The following is a 27,760-nucleotide window of genomic DNA, read 5'->3' as shown; positions in this document are numbered from 1 at the left end:
ATTTTTCTGTGTGGTTTTATTCATATGTATGATTTTATATGTAGAAGTGTTACTCATATACATGCAATAATACATGCGGTCTTCAACTACACTGAGAAAAGGTAGGTAATTGTTTTATGCATTAGAAGGATAAAAGGTTATTTTTGAAGTTGAATCATGCGTTATATTGGGTTATCGTGCTTACTTGAATTGGATTATTTTCTTTTTTGTACATCCGTTTGTCTATAGAGTTTGACAAATCAGGTACCAAGCATACTTAGATACTTCTTAGAACTTTAAAGTAGTAGGCTTTCAAAATACTTGGTCTGAACATGTGGAGAATTATGCAAGGGCTTCATTTAGGGCAGGTTTTGAGACAAATTTAGGTTTCAGTTATAAAAGCGTTATACAAATACGGGATTCATTTTAAAAAGCAAAATAGTTCTGCTGAGGTTTCTTGTTTCAACGAAGTGGAATATGCATGGAGTTTTTTGAAAGATTGGACATAGATGACATACAGATGAACACTGTTCAAACAGTAACAGATGCAGAGATCAGAAACTGAGTCTATGGTACCTATTTTTCTTTTGGTCGTTTCGCTGTTTATTAAGCTCTGGCAGGTGAAGATTGCTATTACATGGTCAAAATGGTAAGAATGTGCTGGATTTCCTTTTATGCCAGTACTAGGTTCTAATTTTGAATCCTGATCACATTGCTGTCTACTCATAGGGTATATAATGTGACCTGTATTTTTCTTCTGATTGATAGTGACATGGAAAGACTCTGTATGCCTTTCTTGAAATTAGTCTTCAGTCCAATTCTATTTCACATATATGATAAGTAGCTCAAGACTAACTCACATAGGTAAAATGAACTAATTGCCTGCTTTCTCCTTACAAGCAACAGGTGATAGGCTCTGTGACAAACCACAGCATCTTCAGCAATGAGGTCTGTAATGAGATATTGTACATGTGCTTTCCTCTGCTAGGCAAGGCAATTTTCCTGCCATGAATCAGAGCGGCATTATGGGATCCAGCTCCCCCTACACTCAGCCGATGAACAACAGCTCTGGCCTGATGAACCCACAGGCTCCTCCTTACAGCATGGCACCCAACATGGTGAACAGCTCGACAGGTAACGGTGAGTGACCTTCCAGCAGTGACCTTCCTCCATAAACCTGCTTCACGCCATCAGCCCTGGGCTGGTGGCTGAGGAGCATCCTTCTTCATTTCATTCACCCCATTGGGTAGCTTGGAGTGATTTGAAATTTGGCCAAGGTACTCACCTTTTTTTGGTACAGTAACTGATACGTTTTTCATTAAATCCTTCTGCACGGCATGTTGTTGAGTAGAGTGTTGGACTCATCACTCGGACTCAGCTTGGCATAGGTGTTGACTAGAAGTGTATGTATATTTGTGTGTATGTGTATGCAAGAAAGGGAAGGAGAATAGCTTCTTGTTTTAAGAGGTTGCATTTGTTTTTCAGCATCTTACTTGCTAAGGTTGCGTTTTCAGATATTTAACGTGGTAGTCATTTAAAAAAGGTATGTGCACTTGCTCTGACTTGAAGATGCTGTAAGTTGAGCACTTAACTTAATCATTCTGTTTGGAAAACATAGGCCATATTTACTGTTTCCAAAATTTATACAGGGTTTCCTCATTTACTTACTTAAGCATCAGTATACAAAATTCTGTCGTAACTTCCTTTTGGAAAAAAAAGCATATTCAATGTAACTCCTGGATTCATCCTTCATATCATGACTTATGAGTTCAAAATTGCTTGTAGCTTTTTGTGTGACTCTGAAGACAGGTGAATACAGTTCTGCACAAATGTGCTTCATGGTCCATATTCAGCTTGAATTCCTAACAATTATCCTTCTTCAAGATAATACTTCAGCAAAGATCAATTCTTTGATTGTGCTGTGTTTAGATGGAGTTTCAATGACTCTGACGCGGATCCATCCAAGTACTTATTCCAGTCATGGAGTTTCTGTGCATGCTTTACTGATTACATTATCCCTTTTAGAAATGTTGGGAGGTTTAAAGTTTTTTCTGAAAGCTGAATAGGTTGTGCTAAGGTAAAATGATGTTGTTTCTTAGTTGTTTTTGTTTCTACTTTTGTTTACTTCTTAAGAAATGCCTTACTACCTAAATTGCGTCTTACCCAGAGCCAGGTTTTTCACATCTTTTTTCTCTCCCTCTTAGCCTGTATAATTATTTTATCCTTTGCACCTTTCCTTGTCTTTTCTCCCTGTCAATTCTATGTTCCGGCTTCTTTGGAAGAAAATGACCACAGTGAGATGTTACTGTCTAGTATGTCCAGAGAGTTTCTTTTCCTCTGCATAGGAGCTGCTGAGACACTGAACAGTATCTTATATTTCAAGAACATTATGTTACCATTTTGGTTAGCCTAATCAGTAAGATTAAAAGAGAGAGAGAGAGAGAGAAATTAACCAAAAAAAAAAAAAAATAATAAAAGAAGGCTTTTTCCAGTGCTGGCCTGGAAGCTGTTGGCTAGCCCAGACATGCACACTGCACCATCTGGATGAAGAGGGACAAGCTATTGAAAATAGCATTAGATAATAGCTTGCTTTTTCCCCACCAGAGCTGTCCCAGGTAATATTATGTTTTGTTTGTGTAGTTATGTGTTTTGTCTGGCTTGCTGAAATAAAATTACTTCTGAGCATTGAAACTGTGCTATAAATTCTGTTTTGCTATTAGCAGAAGTAATTTTTCCACCCTTTTCTGTTGGCCCCCAGAGCTGCAAAAATAACCAACAGCAAACAGATGGCAGAATGCCCTGCCTAAGAAGATTTATGTATTCCTAAGGAATAACCAGTTTAAAGGAAGATTCACAGAGGGTTTTTTGTTCAGATAATTCAGCCATTCGTTATTTCATACAGTGGAAATCTGTTCAATGCAAGACCATTTATCCTAGCAGTCTTTTGTATGGGGTAGTCATACTCTTTTTATTGTGTTATGCATTCTGAAATATTGGATTTTTAATAATTTAAACATTTATCAGGGTTTCTTCTGCCAGTGCATTTGTGAGGTTTTCTTTTGTTCCAGTTTTATTAATTCAGAGATTACCCAATGGAAAGTAAGTATGAGATGAACTAGTGGAGTTCAGTGCACCTTTTTTCAGTCTGTGTGGGAGCAGACACGCATCCAGAATTGCTTTACAGGCCTCCAGGAGACACTGTTGGGGAGGAGATGGACACGCACAACACCAGAAAGAGAAAGTTAGGTGTGAATACATTGCTGAGTGCAAATGCTGTGGGAGTGCTTAATTTCCTCCTATCTGGACTCATCCTTCTGCTAGGGTCAAAAAAATGGAAGCTTAAGACAAGTGTAAATACAGTACTTTTAATGATAATTCCTTGAGCTGGGGGTGCACTTTAGGGTCAGCTCTGGCCCTGCATTTGATGAGGTGGAGAACCTACAGATTATACCTATTTAGGGGCATGTTCTGTGGCAGGAAGACCAATTCAGCTTTGTGGCTCCTTAGCCTCCCCTTCCTCCCTGCCCCATTAGTGTAAAATCACACACCTGTCAGATAAACCAGGGTTCAGCCAATGTGGGGGGCTAAAACCACGAGCAGCTGAGTGGCTGCTGCTGGAGTGAAGGCATTGGTTAACCTGCTCACATTCACTGAGCATCAACAACTGTGGTTTCAGTTCGGGGCCAGTAAAAACCTAAGGTGAGCAATAGGGAGAAGTTAGTTTCTTCATTGTCTGGGCTTTGAAGGGTGCAGTTTTGTTGCCCGTTGTGAGGGAGGGTGGTGAGTCTTTCATTTCAATAAAATGCACTTTTAAGTTTTACTCTAAAATAGGAGAAGATTGCTGATAACTGATGGCATTGTTTTCATAAGGTGTTGGAGCTTCAGTACAGCTATGTCTAACACAGGTTTTGTCACCCATTTTTAGTAGTGTTTCTAACTCCTCATTACCAGTTGATCCTTTTGTCTTTAGTTTCTTTTTTTAATTAATGTCACAATTGAAAGGAAAATCATGCTGCAGTTATGCATCCTGATACTTCAGCAGTGACTGTGGATCAAACAGCAGATCACCAGCTTCTGCTGATGCAGAGTGGTTTAGGAACACAGAAATTACAAGATCAAAGAAGACAGATTCTTCTAATAGAGTATTCCATCCATAGCAATAACAAAAGCTTCAGGAAAAAGGTGTCAAAATCCCTTCACAATTATGGAACAAACTGCCATTCAGAAAAATTGTATAACTGCCGCTGTCCTTTTATTGTATGAGTTCACATTACCCATATATATTTTAGACTTTTTCCCCTATTTTTCAAATTCCAGCTTTAAAAATGCATATAATAAACAGGAAATTTACAATCCCAAATATAGCTCATGCTGTGAGCTTTGTTAATTCTAGTAAAATTATCTTTAAAAAGGAGCAATATGAAGTTTATATCTTACTTTCCATATTGGAAAGCAAGTATTTCCAGGTTTCCATGTTGTTCTTGCATAGAAACTGGCATTTACAATCTCTGCTACCTTTAGAGATGAACAAATCAATAAAAAGGCATTAATCTCCTTACTGCTCAAGGATACTTTCCTTATTTCAGTACCTCTCTCTTACTGAAACATTTCTTCTTCTGGGTATTGTTACACCAAATTGACTTTTAACATCACAATAGTTTACATAAAATGTGAAATTCTAGGAAAAATTATTTACACTAAAGGAATTAAGTGGACACTCTTTAAAATAATACTAAAAATCATCCATATGCTGTATATTTGACTTGGTATTTATTTGGATGAACCTCTAACAGGAAAAGCAATATTTATGCAGGTGAAATATTTTTTAGAAACTTACTTTGTTTTTTTCTGTTTCACAGCTTGGTTGTATTTTTCTGAAAAATGGATACCTCAGTTTATTTCAGGAGGTTTTTTTTCCTCTAATGCACATCCTTATAGGAGCTATTAATGCACATTTAGATAAACTTTCTGGAGGTTGTCAGTAGGTGGTAACAGCTGAAGTGTCCCATCACCTATATTCCAAACAAGTGATGACTGTGATCCAGTGGCCATTGTGTGACTGTAAATCCAGTCAGCACCTGGCATAGACATGCCCATGTCCTAAACTGCTTGTATTTGTCATTCCTTCGACAAGACTTGTCAGCAGAAAGGCAGTGTGGCACAGAAATCCCTGGTGGCTCACTCATCCTTTTCAGATAAAGTCCCCAACCACCTCGAGCTGCACTCATCTCAGATCTGGGGGATCATTCATGGCAGGACACTGGGCACTGCTGTTGTCCCTCTTCTGTTTTTTCACTGGGCATCAAAGCAGTGGGGATCCTCTCATCAACTCCACAGTCACTAATTCACTGCTTTTGCATTTTCTTCTCCTTTTTTTGCAGAGGGAGAGTGAGAGGGTTGGAGGGGAGAGAGGAATGTATTACATTACAAGGGAGAGAGGAGGGAGTATTCTGTTTTGTAGAGCATGATTTGTTATCACACTAGCAATAAAGAGAAAAACAATGTTTGTATATTGCTGCTTCTACAGTATTTCATCATCTTCTGGGACTGGTAGAGCAGCCTTTAGCAAAAAAGAATTCTTTGCTGCAGTTTTACTCATGTCAATATCTGCCTTTGAGTACATTAAATTCAGTGTGGAATAGTTAATTCAGGACCTTGACCTATACTTGCTTTTTGAAATCATTCTAGCTCTTAAATTCTTATAATAAGCCAGAGGCTAGTACTTGAAACCTATTCACAGTACGCCACAACACTTCTTGAGTCAAGATTCCCTGTTACCCTCCTCTCTACAATGTTTTCTCCTTTTGGTCTGCACTTCACAGGCAGAATTATTAGTACCTGTGTAGAAAGAGACTGTGTCTTATTTTAGCAGTTTCGTGACAATAACAGTATTTCACTGCTCAGAAAGGGTCAAAACAATGTTCTTGCTGTACTGCTTAGCTAAAAAAAGTGAAAGAATGTCTTCTCACAAATCGCTGGAGAGTATGTTTGCAAGAAGTTACGAAACAGCATTTCAACAGCAGATAAAAAAATAGCTGTGGAAACATCCTGGGTAAAAGCTATAGGGAAAATAGGCAACCTTGCAGTTTGCCAGTAAAATGCTTGCAGTTCATCTCTTAGAGGTAGAAAGAAAGAATGTAGATGAGCTAAATAATTTAGAATAAAATGTGAAACAGAATGTGGGTAACTTTATTATTTTTTTCATAATTGTCTCCAATTCCTGATAGTTGCATTTGCATATGCCAGCAAGAAATAGTCAAAAGCCAAAATGAACCTGTATTTTTACGTTTCTAAGCATGACTGATAGAGTCAGAAAGTGTGTTATAATCAGCAGATGGGAGTTACTAGCCATTTATATGGGATGTTAAGTTAAACTCCTCTGGAGCAAAGATTTCATAGGAGAGTTCTGATGGAAACAGGACTGCCAGAAGTGGACACAATTTTTAAATTCTTTATAATAGAAATATGATGTGCCAACTAGATAAAAGTGAGATATCAGCAGAGGATTTAGCTATGCAGAATTCTGGTGAAGAAGTGTGATCATTAACTTCGCTTTGTTTGACCTCTCTAAAATTGCTTTATAGGGGAAGGGTCGGCTTTGCTTGCTTTGAAACTAAAGCCCAAGACTTCTTTTTTAGCACTTTCACAGCATGAAATGTGTTAACTATTAAAATGGATTTTGTATAACAGTTCTGCATCCCAGTTTGAAGCCACACTGTGGCATATATTTGACCATTTTGTACATAAGTGTTAGGCTGCCATCCTTCTCTTGAGAATGGTCACAAGCTGCCCCAGCTTCTCAAGCAGAATTTAAGGGCAAAATGCATACAAATCAAATGCTTAGTGGATGCTGACTTCCTAGTAGCATGTTTACTGGCTGTTTTGTTGAGATTTCACACACATACATAAAAATAACAGCATTTTTAGCTGATCCCAATAGATTTTTCTCTGCAGCTGCATCACTTGTAAAAGGCTTTTTGTTCCAATTCTTGAAGTCTGAAGTATTGCAAGTATTTTTTTTTTTTTAACTCAGTTATGATTTATGTGTTGTGATGACTTTAAGGGCTTGATTGGGCGACAAATGTGCTTTGAAAAAACAAGAAAATGTGCCCATGAAAAACACCGGCAGTTCAAAGCTGGATATTGAGCATACAGTTGTAAACTCACATGGCACATGGCTGGGTAGGTTTTTTTGGCAGAGCCAGAGTCTCAACCTGCAGTGATGCTAAAGATATTAGCAAATTAGCACTGCAAAGCTTGCCAGCATATTCGCTAGAGTCCTGCTCATGCTCTCACTGCTGTAATTAAAACTAATTATTTTCTAAAACATAGTAATACATGAATATGTGCAATAATCATTTTGTAGTGGGCAATCTGTGAAGTATTTTTAAAGCTTCTTTTCCCCCTCCTATCTTTGGCTCGCTGTGCAGTGTGCCTGCTGCCTGGTGCAAGCCAGCACTGTCATTTTGCGAGAGCCACGCTACTCTGGTAAAGACAATGATGCTTCACTGATTCTTACATTTTTACATTTGGGATATATATTTTTTCTTTTTTATTGTCTTTGAGGTTATTCTGTACCTCATATCCTTTGAAAAAAGGGCATGAGGGGGATTAAAAGGAGAAAAAGGGAAGGTAATCCTGTCTTTCACAAATGCTGTGCACATGGTTTTCAGCAGGCAAAGAATCACCTGGTGTCTTGCTGCTGTTTTCTGGTTATTTGCATTGATTCAGTGTCATGGCACCTCCTAGCATTTGTCTGCCCAGTATTTTCTGTCTATTTGTCTGAATGTTTCTTCCTGCATCTTTCTAGAAATCCAGGAACCCAGCAGCTCAGCAGCAATATTACTATACTTGGCACATGTATCTTCAAATAAAAAATACCCTTAAACTCCTTGTACCCCTGGGAAGCCAACTGCATGCCATTATCAGAGAAAGACATTTGTGTGTTCGTTATAGTCCCACCTCATTTTGGCAGGAGGAGGAAGCTGAGTGCTGGTTCTCCAACAGAGCATGGTTTACAGCTTGTAATTCTGTAGTTAAGGCTCACAGTGGCTGAGCCATTCATATTGAAGTCGGTAGGGGCAGGAATTATCTGCTGGACACCAGCCTTAATACAGATGTAATTGGAAAATTCAGTTTTTTTCTTGGATTCAACATGGCAAGCAGAATGTGCGTTGTTCTCATTTATATTTGTCTATTGCTAAAGGGAGAGTACAGTAATTAAAATAGACTTGTTGTGTTAAAATATTGTGGTCAAATGCAGATAGTTGAAGAGCACCAGCAGCATGAAGAATGAACTCTACTCTGTTAAGTGGTGGTTGTTGTTGTATGGTGCTTGTATTCTCTTCTTTCGTTCTCCTTTGTTTCCTCAATTCAACTGAAGAGGTTTCCAGGTTTCCGGATGCTAGAATAACAGGACAGAGGTGGGAAAACCTCTCCTTTACGTGGTGCCACAACCGTGCAGCAGGAAGAGTGTTTTTTCCTACAAAGCCAAACACAGTCATGCTTAACTCTTTCTCCTGTTTTCGATTAGCACCTATGGGTCTTGCAGATATGATGACACCTGGTGAGTCCAAACTTCCCCTTCCTCTCAAAGCAGATGGCAAAGAAGAAGGAGCCCCCCAGCCCGAGAGCAAGTCAAAGGTATTTACCACCTTCCGCACGTGGTGTTGGTTCCGCCCGCACAGTCTGCCGTGTTGTCCTTCATCTCCTGGTTTTGGCCTACCCACTTTTGTTCTTTCCTGCATGCCTTTCCATTCACGTGCAATCTCTTTCTTTTGTTTGTTTCTTTCTTTTTTTTTTTCGGTTTTTTTTTCCTTCATTGTGTGGATCTGAAAGTTACTAGTTCTTACGGCATTTTAACTTGCTGGGGCAAAGCATCCCAAGCCCAAAAGTTGCGTGGGCATTTGGCTGTGCCAGGTGGGTGGGAAAGAAGGGTCTTGCCTGGTTTCAGTCCTTGCAGCCATTTTTCTCTGCCTTCAGTTATAGCTTCCTGTTTTGGCTGCAGCAGCAACATGCTTTAATATTTTGCTTTCCTGCCTTATTTGATTAAATAAGGTGAACGGCTTGTTTTTGTTTGTTTCTTTCATAATGGGAAACCCATGCTTAGCATTTCATGCAAGCTTGAAGTAAGCATGGTGGCTTAATGACTTTAGCCAAGCATCCAGCAAACTTTCCAAATTATACTAATTAACAATGTTGTTTTAATACCTTTTATATATATATAAATATATTTATATATGTGTGTGTTTTCTGTATGTGTCTCTCTGTTTATATATATTTTATATATAATAATTGGTCAGTCTGTTAAACTGGATGTATTTTTTTTGTTTTAAATAAAGTTTGCCCTGCCTTTGTCATATTTTTTTTTTTTTGTATTCCTCTACCACAGGATAGCTACAGCTCTCAGGGTATTTCTCAGCCCCCAACCCCAGGCAACCTGCCAGTCCCTTCCCCAATGTCCCCAAGCTCTGCTAGCATCTCCTCATTTCATGGAGATGAAAGTGATAGCATTAGCAGCCCAGGCTGGCCAAAGACTCCATCAAGCCCTGTAAGTGGCTCTGGTTATTTTGGTTTTTGTTTATTTTTTGTAATTAATTATATTTTAATGCTTGCTTGTTTGTTTTGTAAATTCCTTTTCTTTATTATTTATCCACTAAACAGTTTTCTTTCTTTATAACACTGGGTACAAATTCTGCTCTCGGACACATGACTGTAAGTTCCACTGCCTGGCTTCAGTGGGGCCTGAGCATGCTTATCCAAGGGCAAAATTTGTCCCAACAGTACTTTGAAATCAGAAAGAGTAAAATTGTGTGCATCATGCAAGTGTGCTGTCTGGTAAAACAGCAATTGTTGTGAAGAAAACATCCTTCCTGTAATGCATCAGCTTCCAAGCATGCCAACTGTGTTGTTAAGAACAATTCCATTTCTGTTCCTGGGCCCAAACTCCTTTGCACAACTGACTTCACTCTGGTTGCTGCACTTGTCTTTACTAGGACGATTTAGGGGGGAAAGAAAAAAAAAACAAAAAAAAAAAAAAAACCAAAAAAAAAAACAAAAAAAAAAAAAAAAAAAAAAAAAAACAAAAAAAAAAAAAAAAAAAAAACCAAAACAAATTGAGAAATCTTCTCCCCTGTTGAAACTAATACCCATCAAAAGTTAAATTATGGACTCAGCACCACAGAAAAGTTGCCATTTATATTTTTTAAACATTTATTATTTTGAATTGTGTATTTGGAAATACAGCCATTAGGCTGTCAAGGCACAGTCTAAACCAAAGTTGTTTCTAATTTGTTTCATTTGGTTATTTTTAAATAACCCAGACTGTGAGCTGAAAAAAGACCTTGATGCATGTACATTTTTAGAAAACTATTTTTTAGATGAGTAATGTTTAATAATTCTCATACAGGTTGTAAAGAAAAACCTGAAAGACATGTGTGGAGCTAAAACCAAATTTCATCATCTATCTTTCTATCTGCATACATGCACACACCTAGAAAATGTATATACATATATAGAAAAGAGAATGCAAACATAAGGTGGTAATGGTGTGTGGGGAGCAAATGTCCATCTGGTCATTTTTGCTTTGGTTTTTTTTTTATAATTAGGAATATATATGTTGTTCCTCACACTTCTTTTTATCAAAAGCAGAAATGATCGTTATTTCTCTGTAGAAAAGATAATGTAACATATTCTTATGCAGAATATAAAAGGGGTTTTCCCCAGTGTTGAAGTGCACTTAAATTAGCAATGATTCTTTGATAACTACTTTTACAAAGTGATATGTTAAAGAGTACATCTCAGGGCAAACAGAGGGAGGCCAATCAGAGGAGAAGAGATCTAACCATCCAAAACCCAGATATTTACAGAATCCCCTGAGCAAGGGGGCAGCATGGCATGAAATGCACCACTTAAAATCTTTGGATGTTCATTTGACAGCAACTTTGAATCTCAGAAGGCAGCTGATGTTACTTGTTCCCACAAGGTCTCCTCTTTTTCTTAAAAGCATTTGTAATAGGGTGACACCAAAAATTCTGTTCGTTTTCTTTGTAGTAATGTTTGAGGTATTGCTTGTTTGGGCAGTTTTCTGGAGGAAAGCAAGAGAGTTATTGCACAGGCTGTCTAACACATCGAGTGCTTCCTCTACAACCAAACAACAATGCATTCCTGAGCTCATTGCATAGAAATCCTGGAGTCATCGTGAACATATGCAGAGGTTTTTTTGAGTAAATAAAGTATAGATTATTGATAGAGTATAACACTGGAAAAAATAAATGAGGAAATGTATGCTTTCAATTTCTTCTGAATGTCCTTCTCTCCAAAAGCTTCAGTTAGACATGGATAAATACAGTGCTTTGGAATGATAGAAAAATAAGTGCTGCAAATGAGCTGATCCCTTTTTACCTATGAAGGCCAGTGGATTGGATAACTTCATCGACTTCAACAGCAGCTGACATAGACTGGAACGATTGATTGCAGGCATTTCGTTACACTTGAAAACAGCCTGAATTGGTTCATTAAATCCCAGAGCTGCTTCATGTGCTACAACTTGTCCATTCCAGTAGAGGATAAAAGCAGGGGTGAATGGTCTCTGATTCACTTCAAGGTATCCCTGTGATCCTACTAAGTGGATCCTCTCTTTCAGCTGTTTTGTGTGGAAGTGAGGCATGAGAAAATATGGAGAAAGAGCTGTTGAACATTAGGTTTTGAGGCCTCTTTGGGTATGTCAGGAGAAGGACACGTCTGCTCTGCCAGTTTTCCATATAATGTGCATCCCTGACAGTGGTGAGGTAGTTCTAAAAGTCTTTCAAAGAGACATTTCAAGTGTGGGTGTAAACTATGCAGCGTCATTGCCACATGAGTAAAACAGTAGGTTATGAAAACCCCATGAAATGCTGTCCATAGGTACCCATGAAGAAGACAGTGAATACACCTGAACAGTACTACACCTCCATGGTGCTAGCTGGGAGGGGTCTCCTGAGTCCTGCAGGATGAAATCTTGGCAAAGGAATTTGTCCTGCACAAGCCTCTGCCAGGGATTGGACTTTGGCAGTTTTAGCTGCCTGTGTATGCACGCTCTGTTCTGTAGTAAGAGAGGTCTGTGTAACACATGTAATATTGGCAAATTCTTCATTGAAGTCAGTGAAGGGAGCAGTAGATAATTGTATAAATATAGATCCTTAAAGATATGTAAAGAAGCAACTACCACTGCCTTTCATGTGAAAATAACTCCTACAGAAATTTGTGTTGCTCTGAAGGATTCTACAGCCTCACCATACAAGGGTCTGCACATAATACAGTTTTAATAATGGGTAGGTGTATTGAAAAGAAAGTATGGGTTTTGTCAGATTTAGTATGGGAACTGGCTTTGGTATCCACATACTTTGGTGGAGTTTTTTTAATCACCCATTTATACACTGCCAGTATATCATGTGGAAGAGTGCTGGGGATTGCAGGCAGAGTAGGATATAACTAAGTCAGTAAAGATATCTACCACAGGTTTGCATTAGCATTCTTCTGTCGCCAAAATTATCAACATACTTAACAGAAGAAAAGGTCGTGATGTGTGTTCTTCCAGCATTGCCTGGGATGTGCTCATTTTAGTTTCAAATGGGATCTTTCTCTTTTAAACCCTTGTTTTATAAGGTTTAATATTTAATATTTATAGGTAAATTTAGGCTTCCAGCTGAACCTGCCCATGTGAAACTGAAGTTTGTTTTTGTGTAGACTAGCTTGCACACATCTGTCATTTTTATCCGTTTACATTTATAAAAATAGAGAAGAGAAAAATATCTTTACTCTTGAGGAATAGCATTCTTCCCTCCAGTGCATTCTTCTAAAGTTAACATTTCATTTTAGAAGAAAATTGCACCCATTTTACAAAGCATGACAACCTGAAAGCTCACACAGTAAGAAACACTTCTTACCTTCTGTAAGCTGTGAAAAGTTTTCAGATTATACTGTCATTTTAGAGCTTGCTGCCACACTGCTGAAAAGCAGCATCATTTGAGATGTATAGAAGAAAAATGCAGAAAGAAAAATTCTTAACTGTTTCCTTTCTGCTCTGATTCTGATTTAGAAAAGTGAATCTTAACATATAGAAATGAAACCCTAAGACTGGTAAATATGAACTTTCTTAGTCATGGTTCACCATAGAAGCTAAACAGGAACTATTTTGTTGCCTCATATGTTACAATATAAGCATATGGAAAATTTAATGGATAAAAGTTGGAATTTCCCACCTTCCTTTTTGTAGAGTTCTGGGGCATCTTAAGTGTTAGATTAAAATTGATGCTGGCGAGCAGCAGAGTAATTTTTTACTTACTGCAAAAGGTAGTGGGTAGTTCCAGTTTATTCAGGTGTTCAAGCCTGTGATCATGTATCTGGTGCTCACCACAACAACAAATTAGTAGCAACAGATTTCCCTACTTCCCCCTTTTTACCACCCAAAAAACCCCCTAAACTTTGACAAAGTGTATTTGTTCCTAAGAGTTAAACTGATTTTCTTGAACAGCCAGATACATAGCAAGTGATGCTTTCAGTAAATTGGTTGCTATTACAGAATCAGTTTGTGCTTTTTTTGCATAATCTGCAGGATTCATGTCAATGTATTTCCTGCCAGCCACTTAGTATTAATAAAACAAATTTAGCCCTGACTCTCACTTCAGTAGGAGTTGTAATGCAACTGAGTCTGGCTGAAGTAAATTCAGGCATGCACCTCATTTCTAAGAAAGGTAATCATATCTGTCTGTAGGAAGGATTGCTGTGAAGAAGTTACAGTGTCAGCAAGGCAGAAAACTTTAAAGGAGACTGTTTATTTAATTAAAATTAATATCCGCTCTCTGCAAAGAACAGCAATGGCTCATGGAACTGCTAGGTCACCCCCCTTGGCTTCATGTTTCTTTTCTCCTGACTCTCTTCCAGTTTTGCCAAATTGCAGCTGATAGCTGGAAGGAGATACAGAGTCTGTCATATTTTCCAGGCTAACATGCAAGATGAATGGTGGCAATGCTCTTGAAATCATTGGCAGTGGGGTTCTACTCTGCTGTATCCCTTTCATAGTGTTGAGTGCCAGGCCTCACCACTATGTGGGGACATGGACAAAGTGAGTGGTTCTGTAGCATCTGTGAGGTACACTGAGGATCCTTTTTAGAGATGAACAACTAGGAATGAGTTTCTGTTTACTTGACAATAGTCTGTCTTCAGTTCAAAGTAAGGAAAAGGCAAAGGAGGGAAAGAGTGATTGACTAGATGAGTTTTAAGAAGTGTCTACTGCAATCAACAACAAAGTTTAGGCTTTTACTGTACAGACATAAAGGATATGTTTCCCTTCACATGTTTGGCTCCCTTCCCAAAGCTTTATGTCAATCTTTTTCCCTTGTGTTTAATTCTGAACCACTCCCATCTTCCACTGCTGAGCAAATCAGTTCACTTTCTGCAAGTAGGAGGATCTTTCTGCTGTAGCAGCAGCCCCTCTCTGCTGTCAGAGCTGAGGCAGCTCGGGTAGGGTCTGTGACAGAGTCTGTCCATACATGGCACAGAGCCCAGCTCACAGGGTTACATTGCACTGAAAAGATAGAGTGAGAATTTATAGCTTGTGTAGCAGCCTCAGTGCTTTCTGCTGTTTATACATTAAAAAAAAATAGAGAAGAAAAGAGAATCAAACATCACACAAGCTTCCATTAGCTTCCATTAGTAAAGTCCAAGGAGCAGTAGGAAAGCAGGTTCACTCCTGCCTTTTTGCCACAGAGATGGAACTCTGCTCTTGCCACCTCTTCTGCTTTTCCTGGTGGTGTCTCAGCTCGGATTGCTGTCCATCCTTGGTTTCCCCCAAGTCGTAATACACGTTCCTCTTTGCAAGGTAGGACAACTGAGATGGATATCATATGTGGGTATCATCTGTACTCCATCAAGGGAGAAGAGTACTTGCTACTTACAAGCTTTACTGGATCAGGCAGCTAATTGGTAGTTCACAAAGAGTATTGCCACCAATCTCCTTGCACTGTAGGCACTCTTGCTCATCTTGCTTTGTGGCTACCAGTGATGTGAAGCGGTAATAAAGCATAGCCATTTGTGACTCTGAAGAGAGTCTGGTACTGGTACTGGTTTGCCATGATTCACACTCCAGGCTGTTTTTGTGCACTTCATGCTCCAGAGGATCACGTTCAGGTTTTCTAGCCTATCTTTGAGGACAAAGAGGAGATGATTGGTTTGGTTTTAGGATTTTCTAAACTTGTGTGGGACAAACTTGTTTCTGATTTTACCAAAATAGTTGCTTGCAAAGCACTTTGAGATAGGTGGATGAGAAGCACTCTGTGAGAGCTACCTCTTCTTAAAATGACATGAGGCAAAATCAGAAACTTGCCTTCTGGGATCCAAAGTTCAGATCAGTGAAAGAAATATGAAAATGGGGAGTTTGGGCCCTTTATTTATAAAGCTGACTTTTCTGTATATGGACAGAATGTACTGTTTGTGCCTGAACTAGTAGCCTTCATTCCTGACTGTTGTGTGATAGCTTTAGTTTGTTTGACATCTTCTCTTTTTCAATGTTGTGAGTTTCTTACTTTCTTTTCCTTTCCCCTCCCACCCTTCCCCCAACTCTTTCTTTTCTTCTTGCAATGTAGAAATCAAGTTCCTCTACCACAACTGGAGAGAAGATCACTAAAGTCTACGAGCTGGGAAATGAGCCGGAGCGCAAGATGTGGGTGGATCGGTACCTGACGTTCATGGAGGAGAGGGGCACACCTGTGGCCAGTCTGCCAGCTGTGGGCAAGAAACCCTTGGACCTGTTCAGGCTCTATGTCTGCGTCAAAGAGATTGGAGGTTTAGCACAGGTGAGAAGAAGTGGTTAAAAGTGAACCTTCAAAGAGTCAATATTCTTTTTTTTCTAGAGTATTCCTGCTGGATACGTCATTAGGTTTTCAGCCCTGACAATATTGTTGAAGAAAATGGTTTCATGCTTTGATAGCTGTCTGGAGTTCATTTTGGGCTGCATAATGGCCCTAAAACTTCAGAGTTTGAACCAAGACTGGCCATTTCTGTAGACAGATAAAATTGTTGACTTTTCAGGGGAATCTAGTAATGCCCCTGAGAGAAGAAAAGAGGAAAAGGCCGCTGGATCGAAATTGCGAGTAAGAAGCAGATAATAGAGCTAAAAGGAAAAAGAAATTTTTAAGTCAGTTTTTCTTATATGGAGATAACAGCCTGTAAGACAATTCAGTTCATCTCTCCAGAGAAGCTGCAGACATATTCTTAAAACACAGTCCTTCATCCCAAACCTTTAATTCTGAGTGTCTCTATACGATGTATTTGTTTCTTAGGCATGGACTGTACTCTGTTTGGAAAATACTTACAGGATATTTTGGGTTGCCTTGCAAACGTAATGATTACAAGGAAAAGGTGAATTACCTAAATGAGTTGAAGGAAAATGAAAGCAGGAAGAGCTGAGAATAAAAAAAGTCACAGATGGGAGACAGAAGCTTTCATTTTTGTTCTCACCAGTTAATTTGAAGTTTTGCAAAGGGATGTTGGAAAAATGTTTGTGAGTTCTATAAGGCTGTTCACCACAGAGCAAAATGAAATGTTTCACTGTTTAGCATCTAAAGGGAAAGCAGGAGAAAATGATCAGTACTTGCAGTCTGAGATTTGGTATTCAAAGTCACCTGTGCTTGCCTGATGCTTGTGCAAAGCATCCCTTGCATCTAGGGGATCACTGGCTAGACACTAGAAACTATTGTTTCTAGTGCAGAGATCCATGAGTTCTATGTTTATGAGAACACTTGTTCAATGCCTTGCAAAATGAGGCCTTAAGCATAGCAAATATGTAGATAAATATGCATGTGTAATATTATATAAAATGTAATATTAAAACATAAAATTCTACACTAATTACAAAATCTGAATTCAAAAATATGGCAAACCAATTCTCAAAAACAGAACATATTTTCATAATCTATGTAGTTAGTTCAGGAAAGGAATGTCCAACATCAATTAGTCCCCCTTTCAAAGCTATTTTTAATAGTGCACCTCACAACCTAGGATTTGAGTACTGAATTAGATCATTGGCCCTTCAAATCCAGAGATTTTAGCTATTCTTATTATTAAAGGAAGGCAGAGAAACCTAATATAGTTCATTCTGCCAGTTGTTAAATGCTGTGTATTGGTAAGAGATGTTACCCTGACATTTTTAGTGATCAGCTCATGCCCCTCAGCATCATATGGATTTGATTACTTTTAGCTCAGAAACTTTATTACAGGTAAATCGTATCATGCAGCTGCTCTGCCTCGTACAGTGTGATTGTGCCCACAGTGTGACTCTTAGCATCAAAAATTGAGCAAGATGGGGGGCAGATGGGATATTCTAGAGAGTCATTCATGTTTGCTTATTATGGAAATTTATTTTATTTTGGGACATTCAGTGTTGATTTTCAGTGACAGACATTATGCTTTGCCAAAGAATAGATGCTGTTCCCTTGGACTGATTTTTGAAGGAGCTTGAGTTACAATGTGCTTCAGTACTGGTGAAAATTTACACTTAAAATGAGGGCTCGTGGTTTTGCTGGTGTGCCCATATGAATGGTCACTATGTTTGTCTGTTCAGAGATACTCAGAGGTGCAGAGCTTTGCTTGCTGAGTTTTATTTAAATGCATCTGTGTGATGCCCTCCTAAAAAGCTGTTGTTCCAACTGCTGCACTCCACATCTTGTGATTCTGCCTGGAAAGTGGCAGGGAGTGGAGCTGTGCAGCAGAGGTGCACATTCCCCATCTGAGGAGCTGCCATTGATGGGGTCCCAACATGAGCAGAGCAGCTGCTGGCAGTCTTCTTTTAAATGCCAATATACTGGGCATTTAGGCATGAACGTTTCTGTTTGCATTATGCAATGTGTTCATTACGCACCACTTAGCTGTAAGCCAGTAGGCACAAAGAGCTGTGTAACTGGATTTCAGGCCTCAACAAGGGCAGTTAATGAAAATCTGGTCTCCTTTAACTCCTGGGTTCTTGCAGGATGTACCAGAGAAATAAAAACACTTAGCATAGCCATGCCAACCTGCTTGCTGTTAATGCCATCCTCAAAAGATCTTGCTGACTGGCAGCAGTTATTAAACAGTGTTATTAAACACTGAGAGAAACTTAAGAAAATGTTTTCTTTGCTGGCACACAGACTAAGGAATAGTATGGCTAATGATAATCTTTCTAGCTATGCAAATTAAGTTGGCGTCATTAAAATATCAGGCCTTAGGGCAAGTAGCAGACATCATGGAATCAGAATTGCTACCCACAAAATATGAGATTTCTCAGATGTTTAAAGCCAATTTATTTTGGTGCTGACCCTGCTCCTTGGATCAACCTAGAAATTGCTTAACTGGTTGAATGAACTTAAAGGCATCAGGTGTTAGAGCAAAAGCAGTGGCTGCTAAGAGTGGTACAGCTGAGTGAGTCAGTGGCATCACCCAGGATGACAAATGAACTTCGTTATTATTACAGATCAGCTGTGTTTGAGGAACCTGTGAGCAGAGTCTTTCAATATTCTCAGCCTTACACTGCAAACAAGACTCACAGTGGAGTGGTGCAGTCAGCATTGTAATACAGAGTATTGCTGGACTAGCCGTGAGTGTTTGAAGTCTGCCTTAATTAATTAAGGGGCCTGGCTTCACTCTGCCTCTCATCTAGCCAGAGAGAAGATCATTGATCTGTCCCTGCAAGATGCACTAAAGTGAAAGGAATTGAACCCGGAATTACAAGCTGAACTGTTTGACAGCTGGTGGCTATTTGGGAGAAAAAATTATTTTTCATATCAATGTTCAAACAAATTGCAGAGTAACACTGTTATTGCTTTCTAAATTATATTTTAGAAGCTGATTTTTAATTAGAATGGGGTGGGTGTGGGTGGGTGTCAGGGAGGGAGAGAGTGAGCAGGAATTTGCTTGGAGATGGATTGCTAACTGAAGAGCTTAGGCCCTGGAAGGGCATAAGACATTTAAAGGATGCACCATGCAGAAGACTCCACAAGCAAAGCTTTTTATGTAGCTATCAGCAGGTTCCTTAATGGCTTTATAACTGTAAATGCTGTCTGTGCATTACTGCGTGTGGGAGTAATGAGCATTAGTTAAAAGAGGAAAATAAAAAAAAAGTAAACCAAGACATTAAGTGCTTTTTTTTCCCCTTTTTTGTTTCCTGACTTAAACAAAACGCTTTGCTGCAAACCAATGATTCTGCCGTTTACTTTGGTAGGTTAATAAAAACAAGAAGTGGCGTGAGCTGGCAACCACCTTGAACGTTGGCACTTCGAGCAGCGCAGCCAGCTCCCTGAAAAAACAATACATTCAGTACCTGTTTGCCTTCGAGTGCAAGATTGAACGAGGGGAGGAGCCCCCTCCAGAAGTCTTCAGCACTGGAGATACGAAGAAACAACCTAAGATTCAGCCGCCATCTCCTGGTAAGTGAAATAAACTGCAGCCTCTTACACAACCATTTTTTGAATGCAAGGCATACTAGGTTGTTGCAACCTATATATTTTTAAGCGTGTCTTGATAATGCTGAAAAAACAAAGAAAAACCTGTCGTTGGCATCTTGTTCCCAAACTTGGAGCCAGCTCCTGAGTCAAATCAGAGTTTGCTCTGAAGGGCCACCACAGTTGTGTGTCTGGTTTGTCCTTGCTTACTCCAACATAAAAAGATGTGTGTGCCAGCGTACCCTTAACATTCAGGGACACGGGCATAGTAAAAAGAACAGAGTTCTGCACGGATGTGTTTCTGCTGTGAGACAGGAGCGTGCATTTGTCTAAAGGTCAGGCTCTGGGACCTGCACTTTCCTTGCTGTGACTGAAGCTGCTTTTCAACACAACTGTTGATCAGCAAGGCTTCAGTTTGAGCAGGATGGCAGATGCTGGACTGATCAGCATGTCTCACATGGTTGCTCTGGTGCAGCTCGTGTTGAGTGTGTGGCAGATGGAGAGCTGGGAGTACAGTGTATCCCCACTGCCAGATATCCTGGTTTGGAGGCACACTCTCTGTTCTTTTGTTGCTAATCTTGTGTGTCAGGTAAGTCATTAGAATCACTGTTTTTATCTCCTCATCTTAATAATTGGAACTGGGATTGCTTTATTTTGACTGTTCTTTTTTGCATTTACAGTGTGGTGTTTGAAACCACTGTTTTCTTTCTAAATTCATGTCACTTAAGATTCTCAAGATTTGATAGTCACAGTTGGTACTCAATGCAGGACTATTTTAAAGTAGAAACATTTTAAGTACATAGGAAGAGTCATAGTATTAGTCTAGATGTTGACTTCTGGACTACCCATGGAAGAGTGAAACAATCCTTTAATATTTTGGATTACTCCTTTTGTTGTTAGTTTTTCTGACCAACAAAACAATTTGAGAAAATTTGTGAGCTACTGCCACAATTACATATTAGGCACATCCGCAGTCACTTATTGCCAAGAAAATATAATTTCTGGAATGTTTACAGCAGTTTCCTGCAGTAGAACACAGATTTAGGAAAATATTAATTAATTTAATTTCTGTTAGTGCAGTTCACTGGCTGAAAATGGGAAGTGGGGAGTCAGAGACCCAGCAAGCCCTGCAGACAGTCTGCAATTGCATGACTTCAGTACCCTATCATGGACACTAGAAAATTGCAAAGACCTTTATAATCGTATAATAAAGTTCTGGCCTTTCCAAGATTATCTCTTACAATAGTGCTTTCTCATTACAGAAAAAGATAACAGTGATAAGGCTTAAATCTTTCTCAGTCTGTTTTATTCAGTGTAAGGATTTGAGGGAGTGTTTAGTTAAAATCTTCCTAAGCACATCTCTGTGTAATAACTTAAATATTTCCTCCACCTTATTAAAACCTAGGGTTATCAGGTACCCCTGTGGTGATTGTTAAATAGAGAGGAGATTAGGTTACTTTGCAATTCAAGTTTAGAAGATAGAAAAGAATACTTGGTACTAGAAGTAAAGCCCATAGTCCAAATGTTTATCTGTCTGAAATAAGCACGGAGTGTCCTGAATATGCACAGCTGAACAAAAACAATATTTGTTGGAGGTGCCCGTCACCTCCTGAGAAGACTGGTGAGGGAAGTGAAATGGTTAGACTTGTTAAGGACAGTGAAGAAGAAATTAATCTGTCTCTAAAAATGGAAGAGTATTATGCTTTGTTCTCTCCTCCCTTACCTTCTCTCTCCAATACTGCTCTCAGTAGTTGATTTGGGCATGATCACCATGAATCAGTTGAATTTTGAGATGAAGAATTGCTATTTAAATATGTAAACTTGAAACAAAGGAATAGAAATGTCAGATGTACCACTTTACAGGGTCCTTTTGCATCACGATGCTACAAATGAAAATGGCAAAGTCCAAGTTTAAATTTATCATAACATTCAAGTAAGCTGTCTTTGAGGAGAACTGAAACTATTTTTCTAAAATAAAAACACAGCAGGACATAGAGACTAGAAAAGGGGGAAGCAAGCAAGGATCTCAAGGTTTGTTTTGTTGGAGAGAAAAGAGCTCGTGTCACTGAATGGGACTGCACTTCTGTACGGAGAAAGGCTTTCCCAGTGTGTATCAGCTTTAGTACATGAAATCCCGCTGAGGTATAGATGCCTCAGAGAGTACAAGCCCGTTCTCTTTAATAGTCAGCTTTTTTTCTTGTTCCTTTTCCTTTAGTATATACCAACATTAACATTTTAGCTGCACAAAAGAAGCAAAGTTGTAGACATACTTTAGATAATCTGTCACTCTGGCATTCAGAGGGAGCAGGAGCCCAATACAAGAAACAGTAGCCTCCAAAGGTCCTTGCTTTAACCATTAGCCTTTCTTGTGCAGTTAGCTCAGTGTAGGCAGAGCCACTTAGAAGCCAAATCCATTTGCAGAGAACTATTTACAGTATTAGGGCTGAAGTTAATCTGTTAGAAAAGCAGAGGGACCTGTCTCAGAGGAGAGGGTGTTGTATTTTGTCCAGTTCTGACAAGCTGATGCTGTGAAACAAGTCAGCCGATCTTCATAAAATTTTTAAAATTTAATATTTCAGTCACTCATAAGAATATATCAGAACTGGCAGCCTTTATGGTACAGAGAAGGATTCAGTTCCAATGTTGTCGTAGCTCCCAGGTGGGTGGTTATGCAAGGTGGGAGCAGGCTGAGGTGCAGCTTAGAGCAAATCTGTTCTTGCAGATATCTCACATCCAAGGGGTGGTTATGTGACTGCCTCACAGATGACCTTTAGAATGCAGGCATAGAGGGAGTGCTAGGAAACACAGTGTGACAGCCATGGCGAGGAGATTCGTATGGAAGAGCACAGTCCAGAAGAGGATGTGATGTGTAAGTCAAATTTATGGGACTGTGAGACAGTGGTCTGGGATCATGTGTTTGTCCATTTGCTTGTAGCACTATATTTGGGATTCTCCCATCAATTCTGTTTTTACAATATGATTAATAAGGTAAATGGTACATAAAGGAGTGAATAATTTAATATTATGTACAATGAAATTCATGATAGTGTCAGCAATTACAAGAAGTTGAAAAAAGTAGAGCAGCAAAGTGACAGACTGGTTGGCCTTGATCAGCAGAGATTTGCACAGTAGCCAAGGTGTTAGGGTTAGGATTAGGTGCTCATTTCAGTAGCTCTTCATATCACTGTCAGAGCCTCTTCTGCTATTTCATAAAGCTCCTGGGGAGGGGTGAGGGCCTGAATGTTTTAGTGTGCCTTGCACTGCTCTGAGGCTGTGATGTGTTTGTGGTAGGCTGAGGACTTCGTGTCAGCTTAAATCTACCTGGGTCAGGTAACACCATCAGCAGTGGAGGCTTGCAGCAAATGCCCAATGACAGAATAACTATTGGAGGATCCCTGATCACTGGATCTGTGCCAAGGTCCATGTCAACTGCTGATGGCTTTCACTGCATGAAAACTCCCTTAGAGAGAAGCATTGTAGGTCTTCCTTCTTTCCAGAAGTGGGTGCAAAGTCAGTGCTTTTCCTGTCATGTGCATTTGATAGCTTTAATGTTCACAAATAATGTGAGAAGTTCTAAACTGAGAAGAATTATGGGCACCATTACTGTAAGCACTAATGGATGCTGGAGGAAAAAAATCCAAAAAAGCCTCAGCATGAAGGAGTTATCTTCTGTTGGTGTACTCTGGCACTCTGAATTCTTAGTTGCAGTGTGTGGTTATACGTGCACAACTCTCAAGCTCAGAGTTTATCCTGTTCTGAATGAACAGGATGGCCAAAGTGGTCCAGCTGAGGATGCTTGTGAGTAACAGCGGCTGGTCCTGATGCCAACAGAGATTTCATTAAAGCAAACCTGGAAAAATCCTACGCTTGTGCTGGGAAGAGGGAACGAGAAGGCTCCAGGAGTGTGTTGCCTGCGTTTCCTTGGCAGCAGAGAAAGGAGACTTGGGGAGGGGGATGGTGGGGGACACGACACGGCACGGCAGGACACAGCCATTCAGTGAGGGCGTCTGTAACCAAACCCATCCGTCTCTGCTGGCGGGTGGCTGACTGGAGTGCTATTATTAGCAGGCAGGTGATGTCATGGAGCGTGTCATGAGGCCAGCCAGGGAATCCCCACTGAAGATGGATGGGCCAGGGGTTGGGAGGGGGGACAGGCAGAGGTGTCCCTGTGCCTGCATCCATCCCTGCCCGGGGGGCCCTGCAGCAGCCAGCAGCCCCCAGTCCAGCCTAACTGGGGCACTGGGTTCGTGCTGTGTAAATTATCTTCCCAGCGTGGTGGCTGGCTGTTCACTCTGAAGTATGTGAATGTACTTAACCTTCAGTAACCTTTCCATTGTTTACTTTAGAGTATACATTTGTAGCTTCTGGCAAAAGGTAGGGATATCCTAGAAAGCATGTCAAGCCTCACATTAATGAAGTTTCAAGAGGTTTCATTCTTCTTTCCTTTTTCTTTTTTTTTTTTTCCAAAGGGAAAAAATTGCTGGCAAGGGAAGGGTTTTATATGTTTGGTTTTTTTTAGCTGCATTTTTCTTCTCTGGTAAATAAAGGGTCTTTCCTGAAAGCAGTACTTACTGCCATGCAGGCTTTGCAAGGCAAAAGGCATGCCAGTACTATAATTCCAGGTTGCAGAGAATAATGCATGCTATCATGTGTTATTAACATGTGCTTCCACAGGAAACTGTGGAAGACCTCACCTTTTCACTGACCGAGATGTCAATTGTATTTAAGTTTTGATGTATTTTGTATTGTGAAAAGCATATTCTTACAAATCTGTTATAAAGCTTGAAAGACAATTATTGCTTAGATGTGGATGTGAGATGAGGAGTTCAGTAGCTATGAACCCACAGGGTTCTTTTTCCTGGACATCCCCAAGATAGCTGCAGAATCATGTATGCAGAAATTACTTTTCCTAAAAGAGCATTGTTGTTTGTCTTCCTTCTTAGAGCTTGGTTTTAATACTGAAGCGTGTGAAGCACTCTAAAAGATACTGTTTCTCTTTCAGAATGTCCACAATCAAAATTAAATATCTAACATAATAAAACCCCTGCAAAAATAGATGTAAAAATTTCAGAGTGCAGCCTAGCAAATGTAAAATTAAGGAAAAAAAAATAAGAAATACAGGCTCTTCTTAGTAGATGGAGTCCTAATCCAGAGACTGAAACACTTGCAGTTCCTATTCTGTGTAAGTGTCCCTAATCCAATGGAGGTCAGGGGCAAAGTGTATTAACAAAGCAGCACCAGAAATGTTGCACTACTCATGACAGCATTTGCCTTCCAATTTTTCACCTGTATATAACCAGTCATTTAGAAAGAGGCTTGAGGAAAAGTAACCAACGTTATAACTGCCACCCTGAAGATAGAAATTGGACCTGTAGCTTCTCAATTGGGTATCTTCTTTTTTCTTGTAAATCTTTCTTCATGTAAGATTATATGAAACACATTGTTACTAACAATTTTGCACTCCTGCAGCCCGTAAATACTGAAAAGTCTTTTACTTTTTTCCTTTAGGTTTGCTAGAGACATGAATTAAGCTCTTGCTCAGGTAGGATAGGGAAAAGCTTAATTGCTTCTTAGTAGCCCACTGTAAGAGAAATACGCAGGGTTAGGCAGTATCCAAATTTACAGTAAGTATATGGGTACACTAAGATGTTTACTTACATGTTTCTAATACAGCAAGATGTATGTGACAAACTGGCAAACTCAGAAATGTTTTCAAGCTTTTTAGGAGAATCTAGAATTGTGTTTAAAGCTCAAGTGTAGAAGAATGATCTTGACCTGCTTGGGGGTCATATATACAAAGAGCTCATTTTCTGTGAATATGATGGGTTTTTGTTTTATTATAGCACTAAAGCCTTCAGGAAACTCTAGCATTAGTTGTTGCAAATGTTCTTGTTCCTGTATTAATGCAATCATAGAGCTTTTCCTAAACTTTTTTTTGAACCTTATTACTATGTAAGTATAATTCAAAGATGTCTCAGAAAGCTGAGCACAAGAGCAGTGTGGTCCACACAATGTGGATTTTGCATATGCACTTGCTACTGAGACTGATTGCCAGATAGGGGAACATGTGTTACAGATATAAATGAAACACATATAAAAAAGGTGTTCTTCAGTTAAAAACAAGCTCTGCCTGTCAGGATGATGAGTGTTCTAGGATTCTGAGTCAATTATAAACTACTCTCTTTCATACACAGAAGAAAAACCCATACTACTTTTTCCAATTTTCCTTCTGACAGTAATTTATAAAGTTTTGTTAATTGGTTGTTGAACATAGATATGCAGGCACAATAAAACCACTTACATGACAGTTCATAAAAAAGAAGGACCTCTCAAACCAAATCCATGTCCTACTCAGTGTGTTAGATTTGTGAATTTTTTCTGTTGTTAAGTTTTTTTCCCAGTTGCATCAAAAGACTTGAATCCTACAAGTTCTCCTTCCATAGTATTTCTGCTGTAAGACCTGTCAGATCCGAGGCTTAGATGTTGTTACTAATCCTCGCTTAACACCTTCTAAATCATAAAACTCATTTGTAGAGCTTTGGGCTCAGAGTATGTTTCTGTTCAGTAGTCACAAGAAAACAGTAGCTTTGGTGTCTACTCTGGAAGACTGGTCTGGATGTATTTTACCATTAGTTTTACCATTGCCAATATCTGATGTATTCATTTAATGCCCTTATTGCTGCTCAGTCACATCGGAACACAACAGTAAAATGCTCTTCTGCATTTGTTATACCAAGAATATCAAGCTGTTTACCTCCATTAAGGAGGACACTAGTGCAGATACTCTTGCTTTCTGAGATCTCAACAAGTAAGTTTTTGCAGATTAAACAGACGCTTTGCAGAATTGACCTGGTCTTGTTACGTGTGCTTTACCATCAGGGACCCTAACTAACATTTTGTTAAGATGTCCTTTTCTATTTTTACAGTTTTTTTAGGAGTACTATCTGTAGCCTCCTGTTCAAATTCTAGTTTCAGTTATTGTTTTCATAATCTGATCCCAGATTGCCTTCTGCATTTCTTAAAAACCATCTTTTGCCATGCTGTCTCAAAGATGACATGGGATTGCAGTGTGCCACTAATCATTTGCTATGTTTCACCATGGAAATGTCTGCCTTTTAGTGCTAAATAAAACTGTGAATTTATATCAATATAGCAGCTTAAATTTATGATGGAAAGCTTCTGGCTGAAATGTTTCTTATAAATGCATGTGTTGTGATAGTGATTATATGAAGAAGCTATGCCAAAGAACAACTTTCATTTACTCTGTTGTAAACTACAGACAATTAACTTTGTATCTCTGACCTCTGATTTAAATGATCCTTCATCTGGATGATTTCTACCCATGTTGCTTCAGGCAGCAGATTAAATTCATGGTTCTAGGAAAGATGATGGCTATTACTACACAGCATATCCTGATCTCAGAGGATTTGGGGGAAGTTATAAAGTACTTAGATGGATTAAGGTACACACAGGCTTCTGGAGGAAAGAACCATTCTTTTTCCTTTATGATTATTATTTCCACAGGAATTTGGCTGCTACCTTTTCATAATTACTTTTTTTTTTCAATTTTTCAGCTAATTCTGGTTCCTTGCAAGGCCCACAGACTCCACAGTCCACTGGTAGTAATTCCATGACAGAAGTGCCAGGCGATTTGAAGCCCCCAACACCAGCATCCACACCTCATGGACAGATGACACCTATGCAGGGTGGCAGGTATGAAAAGGGCATTGCTTCGTTTTTTATTGCTCTAGTGCTACAGCAGTTTAATCTGGCTTTCCCAGCTGCTTAGGCACTTGTAGGATTTTTGGTAAACCAGTCAGAGCCTGAAAAGTGGCAGAAAATTATTTCTTTTTGGGGGAGAGAGAGGGAAAGGGAGGAAAGAGTAGAGGTCCATTGGCTTTCTAAACACCAGAGGAGGATCAGACAAGCATCAGTGCACAGAGATGCATGTGAATATGTCAGTAGTGGGGAGGAAGGTGGAACCCAATAGCACCAACTTAGAACCACGACATTCCTTTGCTTGCTTATCCTATACACCTCTGGTCAACAGATCCACTCATGCTCCGGAAGGAGAGACGAGGTTTAAAGGGGTTACTTGAATTCAAAGTGTGAAAAGCATATTCTAAAAGCATTGGTTTCAACGGAATGGACCAAGAGATCCTTTTCAGTTCTGTGCTCTGTAAGTCTCATAGACCAGCTTTATCTAAAGTGAAGCTGTCTTACCATTCATTAAGCAGCCTTAGTCCACTGAAGTCCAGCAAAACAGTTCTTTATGATTTCAGCAGGAACACGACTGAGCTCTGAACTGTGTACAGAGCCACTCCAAACTT

General features: G+C 39.4%; 1 protein-coding gene across 5 annotated transcripts in view; it reads left to right on the top strand.

The window, feature by feature from the left end:
• The window catches only part of ARID1B (AT-rich interaction domain 1B), a 324,234-nt gene that overhangs the window by 281,301 nt on the left and 15,173 nt on the right, over nt 1-27,760 (top strand). For 3 of the 5 annotated variants that reach the window (XM_088161694.1, XM_088161696.1, XM_088161692.1), the window contains 6 exons: nt 968-1,119; nt 8,513-8,622; nt 9,371-9,529; nt 15,603-15,812; nt 19,211-19,415; nt 27,005-27,143. In XM_088161694.1, the coding sequence (XP_088017820.1) occupies nt 968-1,119; nt 8,513-8,622; nt 9,371-9,529; nt 15,603-15,812; nt 19,211-19,415; nt 27,005-27,143 (975 nt within the window). The remainder of the gene's footprint in view (nt 1-967; nt 1,120-8,512; nt 8,623-9,370; nt 9,530-15,602; nt 15,813-19,210; nt 19,416-27,004; nt 27,144-27,760) is intronic. The other 2 variants (XM_088161695.1, XM_088161693.1) reach the window with 1 other exon arrangement.

The sequence above is a fragment of the Sturnus vulgaris genome, chromosome 3 (genome assembly GCF_052056855.1).
Source record: "Sturnus vulgaris isolate bStuVul1 chromosome 3, bStuVul1.hap1, whole genome shotgun sequence".
In the NCBI taxonomy this organism is placed as follows: domain Eukaryota; kingdom Metazoa; phylum Chordata; class Aves; order Passeriformes; family Sturnidae; genus Sturnus; species Sturnus vulgaris.
This window is presented reverse-complemented; position numbering and strand designations above follow the sequence as displayed.